The sequence below is a fragment of the Wyeomyia smithii genome, chromosome 3 (genome assembly GCF_029784165.1).
Source record: "Wyeomyia smithii strain HCP4-BCI-WySm-NY-G18 chromosome 3, ASM2978416v1, whole genome shotgun sequence".
NCBI classification, from domain to species: Eukaryota; Metazoa; Arthropoda; class Insecta; order Diptera; family Culicidae; genus Wyeomyia; species Wyeomyia smithii.
In genome coordinates, this window is record NC_073696.1 from 211,862,384 (window position 1) to 211,878,994 (window position 16,611).

The 16,611-nt window shown below is 37.6% G+C and overlaps 2 protein-coding genes across 2 annotated transcripts in view; both read left to right on the top strand.

Moving 5' to 3' along the window:
* LOC129727719 (GPI mannosyltransferase 2) lies at window positions 1-3,923 on the top strand. The gene is made up of 3 exons (XM_055685810.1): window positions 1-141; window positions 1,259-2,127; window positions 2,191-3,923. Exons 2-3 carry the CDS (start codon window positions 1,359-1,361, stop codon window positions 3,045-3,047), a joined length of 1,626 nt encoding a protein of 541 aa, XP_055541785.1. The 5' UTR covers window positions 1-141; window positions 1,259-1,358; the 3' UTR covers window positions 3,048-3,923.
* LOC129727718 (probable ATP-dependent RNA helicase DHX34) overlaps window positions 3-16,611 on the top strand; it is a 26,830-nt gene continuing 10,221 nt past the window's right edge. Inside the window, exon 1 of the mRNA XM_055685809.1 lies at window positions 3-141. The gene's annotated coding sequence lies outside the window, so the exon portion shown is untranslated. The remainder of the gene's footprint in view (window positions 142-16,611) is intronic.

Here is a 16,611-nt window from a genome sequence, read left to right on the forward strand (position 1 = left end):
TTCTTCATACTGAGTTTTAACATTTTTGTTTCTGTTGAACATTTTTTTTCTAAAGAAATGTGACTGCGATATTGTGTTCCATCAGCCTATATTCGGAAGATTTAAAACATTGGATTCAAGGATACATTCCACTTCGAAAAGGTAGGTAGTCATATGGCACATCTGTTCAACTGAAGAACCAAAAACGAGACAAAATCTTTTTATTTTAAGTATCGACATCTAACGGTTGAGAGAACGCATTTTACACTCGAAATTTCATTACGCTTATATTCCATTCATTCAACAAAAGGACTGTATGAGCTCTCGCCGCTTTTTCGTCGAGAGAATCCTTTGTTCTCCCCGGGACTGGTAAAGCGAGGGTGCCTTTTCATTATAAACGTACAGCACCACCCGCATACGTGCAACAGTTTTTATGTAGATATATTTTTGATGAATTTTATTGTTGCCCATGTTGAAAACTGAATATCTTGACTAACGACAATCATTTTTTTACGTTGTACCTAATGTCGTAAGCAGTTCTGGTACAGCGCCTCTGATATGCATTGTCGTTGGTCGAGAAATTCGAAAATATTCAAGTAAATCAACTAACAGGTTAAAATAGTTTCAACATTCGTGAGGTGTACGATCCAAGAAAATTTGTTAGGCAATGTTTGAATGGTTGAAAGATTTTTAGTTTTATTAGTTCTATTGACAATGATTGTGAATTGTTACTGAATTTCCACTTTAAAGATCTCATGAATGCGGTCCTGACTTAACTTGAGTTTGATAGATTCAACTATTCAAGACCACTTTTTTGTCATTAAAGTTGGTCATTAAAGCGAAAAAAAAGTTTTTTGGTGCATGTTCAAACTATTGGAGCGAACTGTTCGAACGATGCTGTGAAATCAATGTAGGATGGAACAGCAAAATATGAATGCGAAAGCTTGGGCACCGATTAACTGCAGAGTTTTGTTCGAAGTTGTATATCTGTTCTGTGCATATGGTCAAGTTGAACGGTGGTTAAACTGCATGAGAAAACTTATTCTTCACATTTTGGTTTCTACTCAAGCTAAATATCTGGCTCACGCTTTTGTTCATTGATTTTTTGATTATTATTCAAACTTTCTTCGATTCGTTTTACTTAGGACTTTTACAAATTGCATCCTTTTTCACTAGCTTCATGAGTTTGTATCGTTGGATCCTCAAATGTGCTACACTTTTGGCTTAAATATTTTTAATAAAGTGAAATTTATAGAAAACCAATTCTCTTCCGTTTTAGGATCCAACAGCAACCACATGATTCACTTTCAAAGGAAGTCATTTCGAGACCGTTGAAACTGGTTTCGTTTTGTAAGAGCGAAGTAAGAAGCTAGAAAAAAATGACCAAAGTCAGCGACCAGCGCAACTGTATCCACACAAAAAACCAGCAGCACGCCTCAAAAAATTCCAACATGCATGATCAGGATGAGAATGACCAATGCGCTTCAGCGCTAACCTCGTCAACTGCTGTGTCTGCTGTAGTGCCATCGAACAAACGCGCTCTATACATTTCTATTGCCTTTCTTGCCCTTCTCAGTCGGCTAGTAGTTATAGTAATACAAGTCATATCGAATCATTTTATACCTGATCATGATGCGGATGTTTTCGTTGCCCCTCGTGACCCGGCAGAACGTGCTGGACGTTTGGACGGAGTCGTGAACGGTTTGTTCGGAGGATTGCTACGCTGGGATGCGCAATATTTTCTGCATATTGCAGAACATGGATACAGTTATGAGAATACGCTAGCATTTTTTCCATTGTTTCCATTAATTGTTAAAACTATAACAATGGCTTTGGGGGGAAGTTCGACGATGCTTACATACCGTGAACTGTCGTTAGTGCTGGCCGTAATCTCCAATATAGTGTTTTTTGTGCTAGCCGCGAAAGCACTCTATAAACTAAGCAATATGGTTCTGGGAAACAAAAAGAAAAGTGAGCTGGCGGTTATCTTGTTCTGCATAAATCCGGCATCGGTATTCTTCACAGCGCCCTACACGGAAAGTTTGTTCGCGTGGCTGTCATTTACGGTGATGGTGCAATGCATCGACGATATTAATTCCGTGTTGATTACAGTTCCGCTTAGTTTGAGTCTATTGTGCAGATCTAACGGTAAGCGTTTTAACCAGTTATTTATGGTTTTAAATAATATATTGATGCAATTATTTCTTTCAGGAATATTGAACATTGGATATTTATTATATTTCAACATGCGCCGTATTCTTGCTCAGAAATCTTTTCACAATATTATCTGCATCGTATCGAAGCTATTTTCGATACTCATGATTATCATTTTCCACTACGGGATTGCTCAAGTTTACAATTATTATCTATTTTGCTTTGAGCAAAAGTTCACTTTTCCGGCGTATGTGAAAGACTATGCCGTGGCTCATAATCTGGTGTTAGCTGGGAACAAAACAAACGAATCGTCGCCTTGGTGCTCCAACTATTTGCCTTTATCTTACTCGTATGTACAACACCACTATTGGAATGTAGGATTTATGAAGTACTATGAACTGAAGCAGCTACCAAACTTCCTTCTTGCCTTACCTGTCATATATTTGATAATTAGTAACGCATATAAATATGTCCAGGAGAATTGGGACTACTGCTCCCGGCTTGGTTTGTTCCAGGCAACAAATAGGAAACAGGTCAAACATATGAAAAACTATGATCGGCTTGCGTTTGTTTTTATTGCACATGGAATCTTTCTGACACTGTTCAGTGTTTTCTTCGTGCATGTGCAAGTTACAACTAGAATGGTGGCCTCATCTAGTCCCTTGCTGTATTGGTTCGCAGCTGATTATTTCACCAGCGATAGAGCATTCATTAGGCGTCAGGTGATTCGAAAATTGTCTAAACAAGTACAGGACGGTACTGAGCCATGCACTCACATCGAAACTTACGTCGAACTGAGTGAAGTGCTCGATTGGAAATCGATGAATTGGAAACAGAAGGCGATTATACTCTACTTTGCAGGATACGCTATTGTTGGTACTATTCTTTTCAGCAATTTTCTTCCATGGACATAGTTTGTAAGTTTTTGAAAACAGGGTTTCTTTAACACAAAATAATGATCTAGAGTTTACAACAGACTTCGAAACACAATCTACGAGAAGAAGCGTTTCAAACTTTAGACACCACTTAACCACTTAACATTTTCAAGTTCAACGGTTGTAGCAGCAATACAATATTACCAGATAATTATATAGGTGACAAAATAGGTTTAACTATTAAAGTTAGTGATTTAGTATAGTCTGTAGGAAGGAAGAAAAATAAAAGAAACTTAACATGTCGATTGACATATTTAAAAGCAAGTTACGCAACACTTGGTAGATATTATAGAAACGTCAGAGTTATGAAGTTCGATTAGATGTGCAAATAGATACTTCTAGTCGCAATAGTTCGATATTCCACTTGAAATAAATATTAGTCACAATAATTGCTTGGGTGCTACATACAATTACGGTATCTGTTTTCAGACACTCAAGCCAAACAAATTTTAGCCCTGGTAATCTAATCAGAGTATAACTCTATTAATTATTCGTTTAGAATACGGACTGTTTACTGATACTTACTCTATTTGCCTTAATAAAAATAGTATCTATTTGAATCAAAATCTAAACTAGCAATTAAATATGGACCTTTAAAGTCAGGGTACGTTTGGAAGAAACAATCGAATTTCAAACTTTATCATATACATGCTTTGCCAAATTATTTAAAACTCATTACGGCGAACAATGTTAATGTTAATTGTTCTCTTAGTTGTAGTTAGTTGTCTAAAAAACCAGGATATCTGTTCTAGTCTTCATATTTCAAGCAAGAGTAGCCTTCTAAGGTATCAAAAATTTCTTGTACTTTTAAATGAACAGTTTATGCATAAATCGAAATAAACTTACGCTATTGAACACTGGAGTCTTTTTGTATATACCTATCACACAGCGGAGCGATTTGAAACAAAACAGGTCCCAATTTTAACAGTTTTTTTTTCTGTTTGATTTTGCTGAAACTTTCTGTTGGCATTTTGTGCTAATAGTATTTTTTCAATCACGAAAGGGCTGGCTAAACACTCATGGCTTCATGGAGAAAAAAGTAAAATTTTTCTCAAAAATAAAAAAATAAATCCAGTACGGTTTGTTTGGTTGGTATGATGTCTTTGACAAAGTTGTAGACAGCGATTTTCTTCTTTCAGAAAAAGTACCTGGGTGGTATCCAGGTCACGACCGCATGGTTGACGTAGGACTACGATAGTTTTACGTTTTATTTTGAGAATTCAGACTTTGTTCGATTGGACCACGTTTCTCTTTCGGTACGGGTCAATTTGAGCACGGTTCGACGTTGGCACACATGAGTCAAAAACGAGCGGTTATGTTTAATCATAATCTATAGTTTTCTTGTTTTTCTTTTAACCAATTTAAGCTCAACAACCGCCAAAAGAAAGTCATTTTGTTCATTATGTTACCAAAACGGATGACCGGAATCGGTAAAACGGTTCTGGAGATATGAGCGGACTATGCTCCGGTAATATAATGGTCGTGATCAGAGCAAAACATAGTACCGTGCCATGCCTCGGAAGTGTCATATCAAGTGTCTAGGTCGTTAAAGGCCACATACGGACATGTCTCCGTTACGTTCCGAATACTCCCAGATAATTTAGCCTAAATCCATCAAGTAACACTCCTAACGACTAACAATCCTTCTTGATCACAACACGATACCTACGCGTTTGCCTAACACGCACCCCTGTACTTCCAGAGTTGCCAACAAAATTTTCGATTTAGCTGGAAAAAGGCTGAAGAAAAAACTGGATTCCAAATCAATTTAAAATAAGCAAAAAAAAAAAAAAAGATTGTGAGATTGCATTTCTGTTATGAGGACTGAATCCAGTGACAGTTTTTTATACAGCAACTAAAAAGATAACTCTTCACTAAAAATTACTCATTTTAATCAAAACTGTTTCGTTTCGGGCTTACATTTTGTTAAAATTATGGGCTGGAAAATTTCTTCTAACAGCAGCAAAATTTGAAATTACGCTATCAATCTACCTCAAAATTAAAATAATAGAGCAACATTGTCTTCCGTTACATTAGTTAAGTTTAAATTTCAATTATTTCTGACTTCGCTATTTTTTGGTATCTAATTCTTCTAACATTTTTTTAACTGCTACGCAACAGAAAATAAATAGATTTTTTTTCATGGTCTGGTAAAATCTATTTGGTTGGTTTTATCTCAACCATGTCATACAGTCTTAATTTGACCGTGTTTCGTGCGAGAAGATAGAATACTGAAAATGCTGTAAAGAATTGTCAAAATAATTTATCAATCTACAAAATTTACGTTTTAAAAATATTTCCGAAAATCAATCGGAGCTTCAGTGAATAAAAACTGGATAAAACTGGCAAATATCTAAAAAAAAATGGAAGATTTTGGGAATAAACTGTTTGACTGGATCACTTAAAAAAAACTGCAGGAATCCAGTTTAAAGTGGAACATTGGCAACACTGTGTACGTCGACAGCGGCAATGTGGTTTTCACTAGGCTTGGCTGCACACAAATGGAAAAGGAGTTTTACTGCACTGAGGACGAGCGACCAGCTTTCTATTGATATATGGCTCGGTGCAGTACTGTCGCCTGTGGTAGCATGTTTTCCTTCAAGACATCAGTTTTAAAAACGTTTAATTCTCTGTTGAAGGAGGTTGTTACGAAATACGAACTTTCCGAAAAAGCTTCACTTTCAAGACATTGATGTAGTCTAGGCTCATAGAAGCAAATATTATTAGACCTATTGGGAAGGGGAGATTCTGTCAAAAAAATTTTTGCCGCTGGTATAGAAACTCGACCTTGAAACTTTTCATCAATTTTCACTGTTTAACAATGAAGCAATAATGATAACCGAAAAATCACAAAATTGTCCATCATTTTATCAATCCAACGATATATTGATTATTGTCATCCGTTACGTGGTTACACCAGTATCACCGTTTGAAATCTTTCATTCCGACGTTACATCTTCGTTTTAGTTTCCGCAGAATGTATCTCGATATAGTGCGGTAAGACGTAGTCCTACGTAAAAAAACAATAGGACAAAAAATCAAGAGAAAACCACAAACATAATGGAATACACTAAGGTCGCCTTTTACGCGGTTTTTTTACGCGGCTTTTCTACGTGGGGTCCGGAATTGTCACGGTTTTTTTTACGCGGATTCCGGAATTTACGCGTTTTTTACGCGGATTTCGGAATTTACGCGGTATTTTTTTTGCGTGGATTTCGGTTTCTCTTCAGTCGGATTGCAGAATTAACATGAGTTTTTTTACGCGGATTCCGGAATTTACGCGGTTTTTTACGCGGATTCCGGAATTTACGCGGTTTTTTTACGTGGCATGTATCTCCCGCGTAAAAAGTGACTTTAGTGTATCTCAGAAAACTCGTTTTTTTAAAGCTGATTATTTTCTTGCCAAAACTACACAATCCTGAAAAATCAGGCTTATTTTATAGTGTATATTTTTTTAAGGACAAAATTATTACCTACTACTTCGCCAAAGACACCATACCGATCAAACAAACCATTTTAGCTCTAAAAATATTTTATTCATTGATATGCACTCGGCTCTGGAAAAACTTTTTAAGTAAGATTTCTCGTAAGCATAAGGAAAACTTAGGCTCACTAAGCCGAGTGTCTATTAATGGTGGAAATATTTCTAGAGCCAAAACGGTTTGTTTGATTGGAGTGGTGTCTTTGTCAAAGTTGTATATAATAATTATGTTCTTTCTAAAAACACACTTTAAATAAAAGTTTATTGGGGAAAAATGTTTCTTGTTTTTTTTAAGCTCAAATCATTATCAAGATTTAGCCAAATTTGTCTAGTTTTCACCGAAAAAAATCAGATTCTTAAACAGTGTAAATAACAGTGTAAATAACAGTGTAAAATATTTGTAAATTACTAATTAAATTTTATTAATTAAATCTTCAACACCGTTTTTACATGAACCTCAAAATTAATGTCCCAATCTTATTTTTTTTTAATTCTCAGATAGATTTGGTTGAAACTTTGCACATATGATTCTATGGGCTAAAGATATTATTTTGTGGTATTGGTAATTTTTTAATTACGACTAATTTGTGTAAGAAGTTTATGTAGAAAAAGGAATCATTAATTACAAATATTTTATAGAGCCAGAACGATTTGTTTGATTGGCGTGAAATCTTCAGCAAAGTTGTAGATAACAATTTTGTCTTTCCAAAAAATATGCTCTACGAAAAAAAAATTTTTTTTTTTTGTCTAGACAAGATTTTTTAAACATATTTATTTATAAATTTAAAAATTCATAATTTTATTTCATGAAAACTACAAAAGGTTGCATCATTCCCGAGATGGTCACTGTATTCTGTGTCTAGGCAGAACTGGATCATCTCGGTTTCAGTTTTTTTCTGGTTACCATTCACTATGAACACGACTGCTTTCTTATCAACTGCCATCATAGCATTTACTGCGGGTTTCTTCGAATGGCAATTTTCCTGCATTATTCGACTTTGCCAGAACGATGGCACTTGCCGGAAAACTTTTTCTGCTGCTTCTCACTATCTCCGACGAGTCATGCACCACGCAAGTCATCTTGTTGGTCTGTACTTTTTCTAGCTTTGGTCAACAGCCGCTGTTTGACGGTCCTTTTCCTCGAAATTGTCGTGTGGGGTCACCCGGGAACCATAGCTGTCGCGTAAGGTTGAAAATAGTTTAACTATCAAGTCACCTTCTTCCATTTTTACTCCTGCGGTCTCGAATCTCCGGACAAGATCATCAAATGCAATGAAATGAGTTCGCATAGAGTCCTTTCTTCTTCTGCCAACTGCTTTTCCAAAAGCGTTTGGCTTGAAACAAGGGTTTTTTTAGGTTTCTACATTCTAGCTGCCGTGCTTTTACTGAAAAAAATCAAAGATTTCATCCGTTGTGAATCCAATGAGAATTGACTTGGCCTTTCTGTCGGTTTGATTTCACTTCGTGAGAGCATCGTCTGCCGCCGAAGCTGGTTCTGTCAGCACAGGTAAAACTTTAACTGCATTCAAGTAAAGCTTTACTCGGAATCACCAATTTTCGAAATTCGGTCCGGTCATTTGTGGGATGCGTATGGCCCATAATCTCTAGGATAACTTCTGACGTTGACTCGGACTGACAACGATGAACTAAGACAAATGTTAACGAACAAAAAAATTTCTATTAAAAAACACCTGCACCCCTTTTCCATGAGCGCTTGTCAAATTCTCAAGGACTGCTTTGCAGAGCCTACTTTTTTTAAATTCCCATAATAACAATAATGAGCAGGGAGGCGCTAAATCAATTTTCGTCTGTAGCTCGAATCAACAATTCAGTAGCTTCCACTTTGTAAATATCGATTAAGGTACCGGCTACGTCCTTACGGTCGGATAGGGAAGGAAAGGAGGGAGTCGTTGTTGCCAGAGATCGAGTTTACCTCTGCATCTTTAACGACTATAACAGAGCGGAAAGTTACTTTTGTCACCTTGGTTAGTAAAGGATTTTTTAAACTTTTACTATTCTCTCTACATGCCTTTATATAGACTTTAATGTGCTTTTGTTTACCGTTTTTACCGAGCCTATCGACTATCGGCAATTATAACTGTATGGAAGAGATATTCTTGGAGAGGTATGTGTGCGAATTTTTATCTGGAGTTCACCGTGATCGTTCAAGCGGGACTAACATTGTTAGTTAAAGACTGATACTTGTTTGAACCTGGTAGAATAAAAACAAAAAATGTTATGATTTTCTAAAAAACAAGATTTTTTTACAGTGTATATTTTTTCTGGAACAACGAAAATATCATCTTCAACTTTGCTGAAGATATCACACAAATCCAGCTCAGAGAAAAATATTAGTTTTATTGAAAATTTCTACTGTTTCTTTCCTTTCCTTCATGGATAACCATCAATGTTAAGCTAACATTTGCAGTTTTCATAGAAAAAAAACTTTGAGAAATGAACTCTTCAAGATATTTTTTTTTCTTGGGAAAAAATAAATAGACCATTTCTGCAACGTTTCTGCGGGTTTCCGAGTCTTGTGCTTTTGCAAATTCGAGGTGGTGGCTCGAAGTCGGCCATCTTTGGATTCAACACCGTTTCACCTCAATCATTTTGTTTCGGAATTTACGCTTTTTTTACGCGGCACGTATCCCCGCGTAAAAAACGACTTTAGTGTACAACAGAAGCTGAGAAAAATAAATAAATTTTGGAACAACCGGTCAAACGGTAAGAAAGGATTTGCGGAATATGGGCATTGGTGCTTATTACGGGAGTCACTTCAGAGTGAAGTGAATACAGCCCTATTACGGGACTCACGTAAGTGAGAAAATGATCACAAAGTGAAATTTGCCGTGAAATCTGGGTTATTATGAGTGTCATATCACTGAAGTGAAAACGGAAAAAGCGACGTTTCGCGTGGAATTATTTCACGACCATTTTGAACGGTGAAATGATTTCACGAAGATGGGGAAGGTTTAAAGATCGATTGATTTGTGATCTGATGGTAATACATATCGGATTTATTTCCCAGTAACAAGACGAATCATTTTTTTTTTCTCGAAAAAATCGACTCGATCGATGGATACGTTGCGGCAGTTTGACAGTAGGCCCATATATTTTCTGTCAAATTAACGTCAACGCAACACAAACGTATCCATTGTGTTTGGGCCTTTACAATTTTTTGAGCTGCGGCCAATGGAAGGTGAGGGAAAAAGTTTGCCTTCGAATTTCGTTTAGCGGCAGGTTCACTTCACTGTCAATCTCACTTCACGGAGCTAATTTTTGTCACCTAACTTTAGGAGGATTCGGGAAAAGGCCTGAAGTGACTGTCGTAATAAGTCCAAATCGGAAGTGTCAGAACAATAAGCCGAAGGCATAAAAAAGATGGTTGCAGAAATTTCCTCAGCCAAACGACACGTGAAGGTGTTGATGGATGATAAAACTTATTTGACTCTGGATGGCAACGATTTGCAAGGAACTAGATATTTTACATCTCCGCATAAACCTGTAGACGACAAACGGTACCTATGGTACTCAAGAATGCCAACCCTCCCTACATTCCGCAACTACGTCCAATCGAAAGTTTCTGGGCTTATCTGAAATGAAGGATCTATGCTGATAATTTTGTGGCCAAAAATACTGATGAACTGATCAAGAGGACGAATAGTGTACTAAAAAATATTCCAACAAGTTTTTTTTTCGAGTGCTATGGCTAATGTTCCGGCTAACTGCCGCAAAGTAACCAGAAAAGGTGTAAATTCATTTTTTTAAGTAAACTGTTTGAAAATATATACACTACTCGTCATAAGTTTGGAATCGCTTTACTGAGTATTGCAACACCCAGCTTGAATATTGCAACACCTCCCAAAAAGTTTAGCATCACCTAGAATAGGCGGATATCTCGTGTTTTTGACAACCTAGAAAGTTGCGGTTTTCAGCAAACTTGTTCAGAAGGCCAAAGGCTACTGTATGGTAGCAAATTCAGTGTTAAATTTTGCCGCTATGTGGCGCTAGTGGGCACACAATTTGTCGTATTTTGAACTTACCCAAGCAGCACACATTGTTGCAATGAAGCAAATGCAACTCTCAATGCAGCATTCAAAGATTGTAATAATTCGCATCCGTTACTTCTATTCAACTTGTAAATAACCGAAAAAGCGCAAGAGGTGGAGTCTATATGCAACTAACAGTGCTATGTGAAATAATCATCTGCATCGATAGCCGCTGCAGTATTCGCGTTGACGGTGTTGCTGATATTTGTTTGGTTTTTGCATGCGAAAAAGAAGGAAGGAAATATTTTTGCTTTTGTCATCACGCACATTTTGACAATTACATATGAGTGTTCACATAGGTGCGAACAGCCTTCAAAATCTCTTTCAACGCGAATAACCCGAATAGGAAGAAATGAGAGGAGAAATAAAATTTAGTTTGTTTACCTTTACTCTCATTACTCTTCACTGATGGTGTCGCGAAGTTTCATGTAACTACATACATTATAAAAAACCTCAAATATATCGATTTTTTTCTCTACTTACGCTTCTGATAGGTATGCAATTCTACCTGCGATTCAAAATTTACTGTGCAAAAAGTGTTTTTACTTCGTAGTTATTCACGCGCCTTTCATAAAGTGTTGTAAAAGAAATTTTATGATTCAAACTTGCCAAATTATAAACAATGTTTCGGGAAACGATAGTTCAAAAAACCTTGCTCAGTGGATATGCAGCGTTAGTCATGCGAAATATGGAATAACAAAACCACATTTCCAACAATAATCATTTATCATTCATTTATATTAAAGATGGCTGTTTACTGTGTGGTAATTTTAGCAAATATATGGTTTAACAAGATGTTGCTATACATTTTCATCACTAGTTTGCTTTCCCCAGAAGGAAACATTTGTGAAACAACAATATGCTACATCATGTGACATTATCGTTATTTAAAAGCATCATGAAACATGCAGTTGGGAATAGATTGCAGAAAACTATTGAGCAATTTCTAGTGTTCAGTTACGAGAATGATACACGTAAATAACAAAATGTTGCTCAATTCTATTAAATTTCTTTAGAGTGACCGTAAAAGTTTCTTGCACCGTTGAAAAGGTTTTAAAACAACAAATATTGAGTAGTCTCATTTGAAAACATGTTGCAAGTGCTGCTTGGGTAACTAATCTCACGATTCCGACCTGCTAGAAAGTTACGGTGTTCAGCAAACTTGTTCAGGATGCTAAAGGCTTCTACATGGTAGACAATTTAGTACTGAATTACCCCACTATGCGACGCTAGGGTACATGTGGTTCTTCGTATTCAAACTTCAACTTATTGCGCGAATATTACTGAGCATGAGCATGAGCATGATTGACCGCCCGCGGTTGCTACTCCGTTATTGCCAGATCAGCTGTAATTACACAGAGAACCAACAGATGATGCTTGGGACCAACATGCATCCTCAATGTGTAAAAACTGGTGACCCTAATCTTTAAGTTAGGCAATACCAGCGCTGGCAGCATCCGAATGCAGGTCAAAGAAGGAGTTTGTATAGGAAAATGTTGACGTAATACTCGCTTTATTGGAAGCCGAGAACACCTCTGCACTTCCACGAGAAATCACTGGGATGTCGGAGAAAAGGGTAGGGTTTGCAGCAGGTTTCGTTTTGGTAAACGATTCGTCGATTTCGAGTGTCGCGTTCTTTAGAACAAATGTCGCGCCTATATGTTCAATACATCCGCCACGATATTCATAATGGGATTCGAACTTATTCAGTTTGACCATGTAACACCGCAACAACAAATTGTACGCAAGGATACTAGAACTTTAACTAATTTGAAACAACTCAAACGATCGGATATCTACTCGTAGGTGATCCTCTTTATACCGAAAACTGTTGCGCGTTGTTGATATATCTGTAGATCATACGATCAAATGAAAGGTATCGACGCGGAGTCTCTAGGGGTTTGGTCAACCGGACAATTCTACCTAACAAATCTACTAATGATGTCTCTCGTATACACTTCGTATGTTCTAAGAATAAGCGATACGATCCCGCGAAAAAAACACTTGAAAAATGGAATATAACAATGTTGCGCGCTTATTACGAAAATGAACCATGGGTATCTTTCTTGCCGAACACCGCGATCCTCTCCGTACGACGCGCGCGAAGTAGCCTTTGCCACTCGTAGCAATCAGCTAGTTGTCAATCCCGGGAAAGCAAACATACTATCGTACTATCGAGAAAGCAAATGCACGTTGACTGACGCGATTCTTTTAAAGGTATACATCGCGTTTTCGTTAATTACGATATTTGTCGATCGAACGAAATCTTCGGCTAAACGGACACAGTGAGACATGAACAACTATCTGGGTATACTCCGCAAAATCACTACATTCCGTAAACGTTCATACGAGCAAAACTCTCCCAAGCCGGGACCGCGGTTTATACCGATGCATTATGCACGACTGCTCTATTTCCTTTCGGGGACACGACATTTCACGCCGATTTTCTCTTAGTTGTCAATGCGAATGTTGCCTATTAAATAGAAAAATTGGCAAAGTTTCATGCATACAAAGCTTTAAAAATTTTAAAAATGCAGATATCCATATTAAGCAATATTTAGTCTTAAGTTTGGTAACAAAATGCCGAACTAGTCATAATTAGAACATAGTAAATAAAACATCTGCCCAAAAGCTAGAAAAATCGAAAAAGTGAAGCATAAGATTTCAGCTATTATCACGCACCATACTCCCAGCTTCCACAAACCACATCAATGCTTTTTAGGTGAGAACATATTTTGCTGATTAAACCTGCTGCTTGAAGCACTGACCGTGCTAAACCGGGACGGGTTCCAGGTATACGACTATGTTGATATTGACTTGGTTTTTTCTAATGAAAGTGAAGGATAGAAATATTTCTATTTTTGTTTTCACACATAAATTGACAATTGCATCTGAGAATTCGCATAGGTGCGAACAGCCCTAAAAATCTCTTCTACTTGTGTCAAGGCCAATATCTCAAACAATCTTAGATGGCAACCAGGCCTTAGACGCGCCTATGCTTTTGCACTGGGTTGTATGTGACTTTTTTTGTGACTCCATTTCCATTTCGAACCCACTGTGGTTCCAATATTTTGCTTGTTATTTTTCGGTCATAGAAAAATGGCGTCTTTTCATAGGCCTGATGGCAACGCGATGCCTACTGTATGAACGTAGCCCATTGTCAACGCGAACGGGCCACGCGCCAAAGGCACGGAAACAAGCGTTCAATATATTCGTTTTACCACTTCTTTCGCGCCAACACACATACCACCGCCGAGTAACTACCGCACCGACCTCATCACATATAAATCTAGCCTCTCTACACTCCACGCAAATGCATCAAAAACTGCCCTTTTTTCTACACAAAACAATATTGATATCAATGTATTATTCAATCTGGTACCTACTCATCTGAGTGACCATATATTTTTCAAGCAATCCACTATGATTGCTCTTCTTGCTCGCAGTATAGCAACGTCGACGTGCCCCGCTGTCGTTCATTACGCTGCGCTCTATCACTTATCTCTATGAACGAACGCATAAGAAATAATAATAATAGTATTAAACGCATAATAATATTAATAGAAAAATATGAACACTAGAAAACATCGCAATATTGCAGTCAATACTTCAAAACGCTGTCAGTGCGACGAATTTGAATACAAAATATTGGCAAAGCTTCATGCACACAAAGACAAAAAGATGTTCATTCAAAAAGTTGCTCATGCATAACAGCACTTGCTCAAAAGCCAGAAAAATCATTATAAACAGAACAAAAGCTTCACGAAATGATGAGCAGTTCACTACTATTTAAAAACCAACAATGTTGTAAATCTCAATATGTTATTCAGATGGTCGGGCATAAATCTGCTCAGAACCAGTCAAAATGTAAACATTGGCGCTGCGATAAAAGTCCGTAGACGGACTGCAAACGTCGGCGTTCCGCGGGTAAATCTGCTTATCTGGTTTTTGAGCACCTAGAGAAACTGTATATTAGAAAAATGACAAGGCACCCACTGCTTAAGGCAACTGTTCAAAACGAATAACGGCAATGCAAAATCATACAGTTCGCCCGTCTTGATGTTGACAGCTGCCCCAACCGCGAACCCTCCAACACACAGTCTCACTAATGACACCCTACACGCATTGCAAAATAACAAATACTTATCCGAATTGTTCCGAAGCCGCGCTGTTTGCGGAACGGCGGTGTTGAATCAGCAATCTGCATACTAAACACCACTAACACCACATTGAAATCAGTGCAAAACTCGAGACATAATGCAATAATGAAGAAAAAACTCGTAACCAATCATCCTCACAGCACTTTGCATCTAGTTCTTTTTCCACCGATTCCTGTTTTCCTTAAACTAACACAAACACTGCATCGTGTAGAAGGCATAGCCCTAGCAGAAAATGATAATACACTCAGTAGCGTCATTTTCTGAGTCATTTTTTCACTTGATTTCCACTTTATGTTAAACAACTTCAAATCTTCCACGCGTGAATAAACGAACTCCATCCGGTTCTTTGCACTTTGGTACGATAAACTAGAAAATGTTCGTATACCTATTATTTTAATTTTTGCAAAAACATGTAAGCGGAAAATTTTTCACATCCACTCGCGGTCGCAGTTTGCTTCGATCTTCAACTTATTGCGTGAATATTACTAGCCAGAAAGTTGCGGTCTTTGGTTGGTGCCACTAGTTGTGATCATGCCTGTCTAAACACAGTATAACGCCGCATATGTGTTCCGAATTATTCCATTGAGGCCATTTCCATTACAATTCAGCGTCAACACAAATCAAAAACATCCAATGTTCTAATTGAAATACGATTTCGACGACTTCGGCAACCACCAGGGCGAGTGTTTTTGAGTTCGTGTATACATTCCGGGTGTCTGCTCGGATGGGACTTACACGCGCTTTTTCAAACGCACCATGTACTGAAGTCAGAATCACTCGGCATGTAAGCCGACGGCGTTGCGTGTTCGGTCTCCAGCTTGCAGCGGAAAGTAATACGAAATGCCCCCTGTGGTAGTCAAATCTTTCAATATCGGATTAGAGGCAAGTCTATTGCAACTCTTTGCAGCCGAGGTAATCAATTTAGTCGCGATATCGTCAATTTTCCCCATAGTAAAACGGGTTGTGTATGTTGCTGATCAAACTGTCAATATACCAACGCAGTCGCATGCTATATGTCATAACCTCCTCAAATGAAAGCATCAGTGCGTCTTGAACTGTCCTACAGATCAGACGTTTTTTCGGTTGCTTGTGGACTGGTCTTTGACTGCCTATAGCTTCAAAGTTTGTGTTTTGTCAGTGTGTCTTTTGAAGATTACCTGAAAGTTATTTCCCATCAGTCTTTCTCAAGACTACCTACTTTTGAATTTAACATTTGTTTTAACTTTTTTCGTATCACCTGAAATGGCCGGACAGAAAAAGAAACCTCGCATCGCTGCGGGGAGGAAAAGAGAGGCATCTCTTTCTGACACTTCGAGTGTCTGTAGTGACAATCCTTTTGATATTTTGCCTGAGCAAGAAGCTGGTGAAATGGAAGTTATTAATAATGAAACTATACAAAATATAAAATCTTCAAAAAAGGAGAAAGTTCCACCTATTGTGGTAACTATTTCTTCTGAATTTAATATATTCAAAAAGGAACTTTCAACGTTTGTTTCTGACGTTAAAGTTACCTATCAAATTGGCCGTAGAGGTGAATGCCGCTTATTAGCCGACTCAGTAAAGGGTCGTGATCGTCTTGTTCAGTATTTAACTGACAAGATGTACAAATTTTTTACATATGACACCAAGAACGCCAAGCCGTTCAAGGTTGTCTTGAAAGGTCTCACCAACGATCAAACCGTTGATGAGATCAAACTTACTTTAACAGATTTACTTGGCATAGCCCCTACCCAAGTAATTCTAATGAAACAAAAATCACGAGGCGAAAACAGTCAGAGAACTGGAATTTCCCTGGTTAATTATTTAATTCATTTTAACCGCAATGAGGTTAACAACTTAAAATTTTTTGAAAA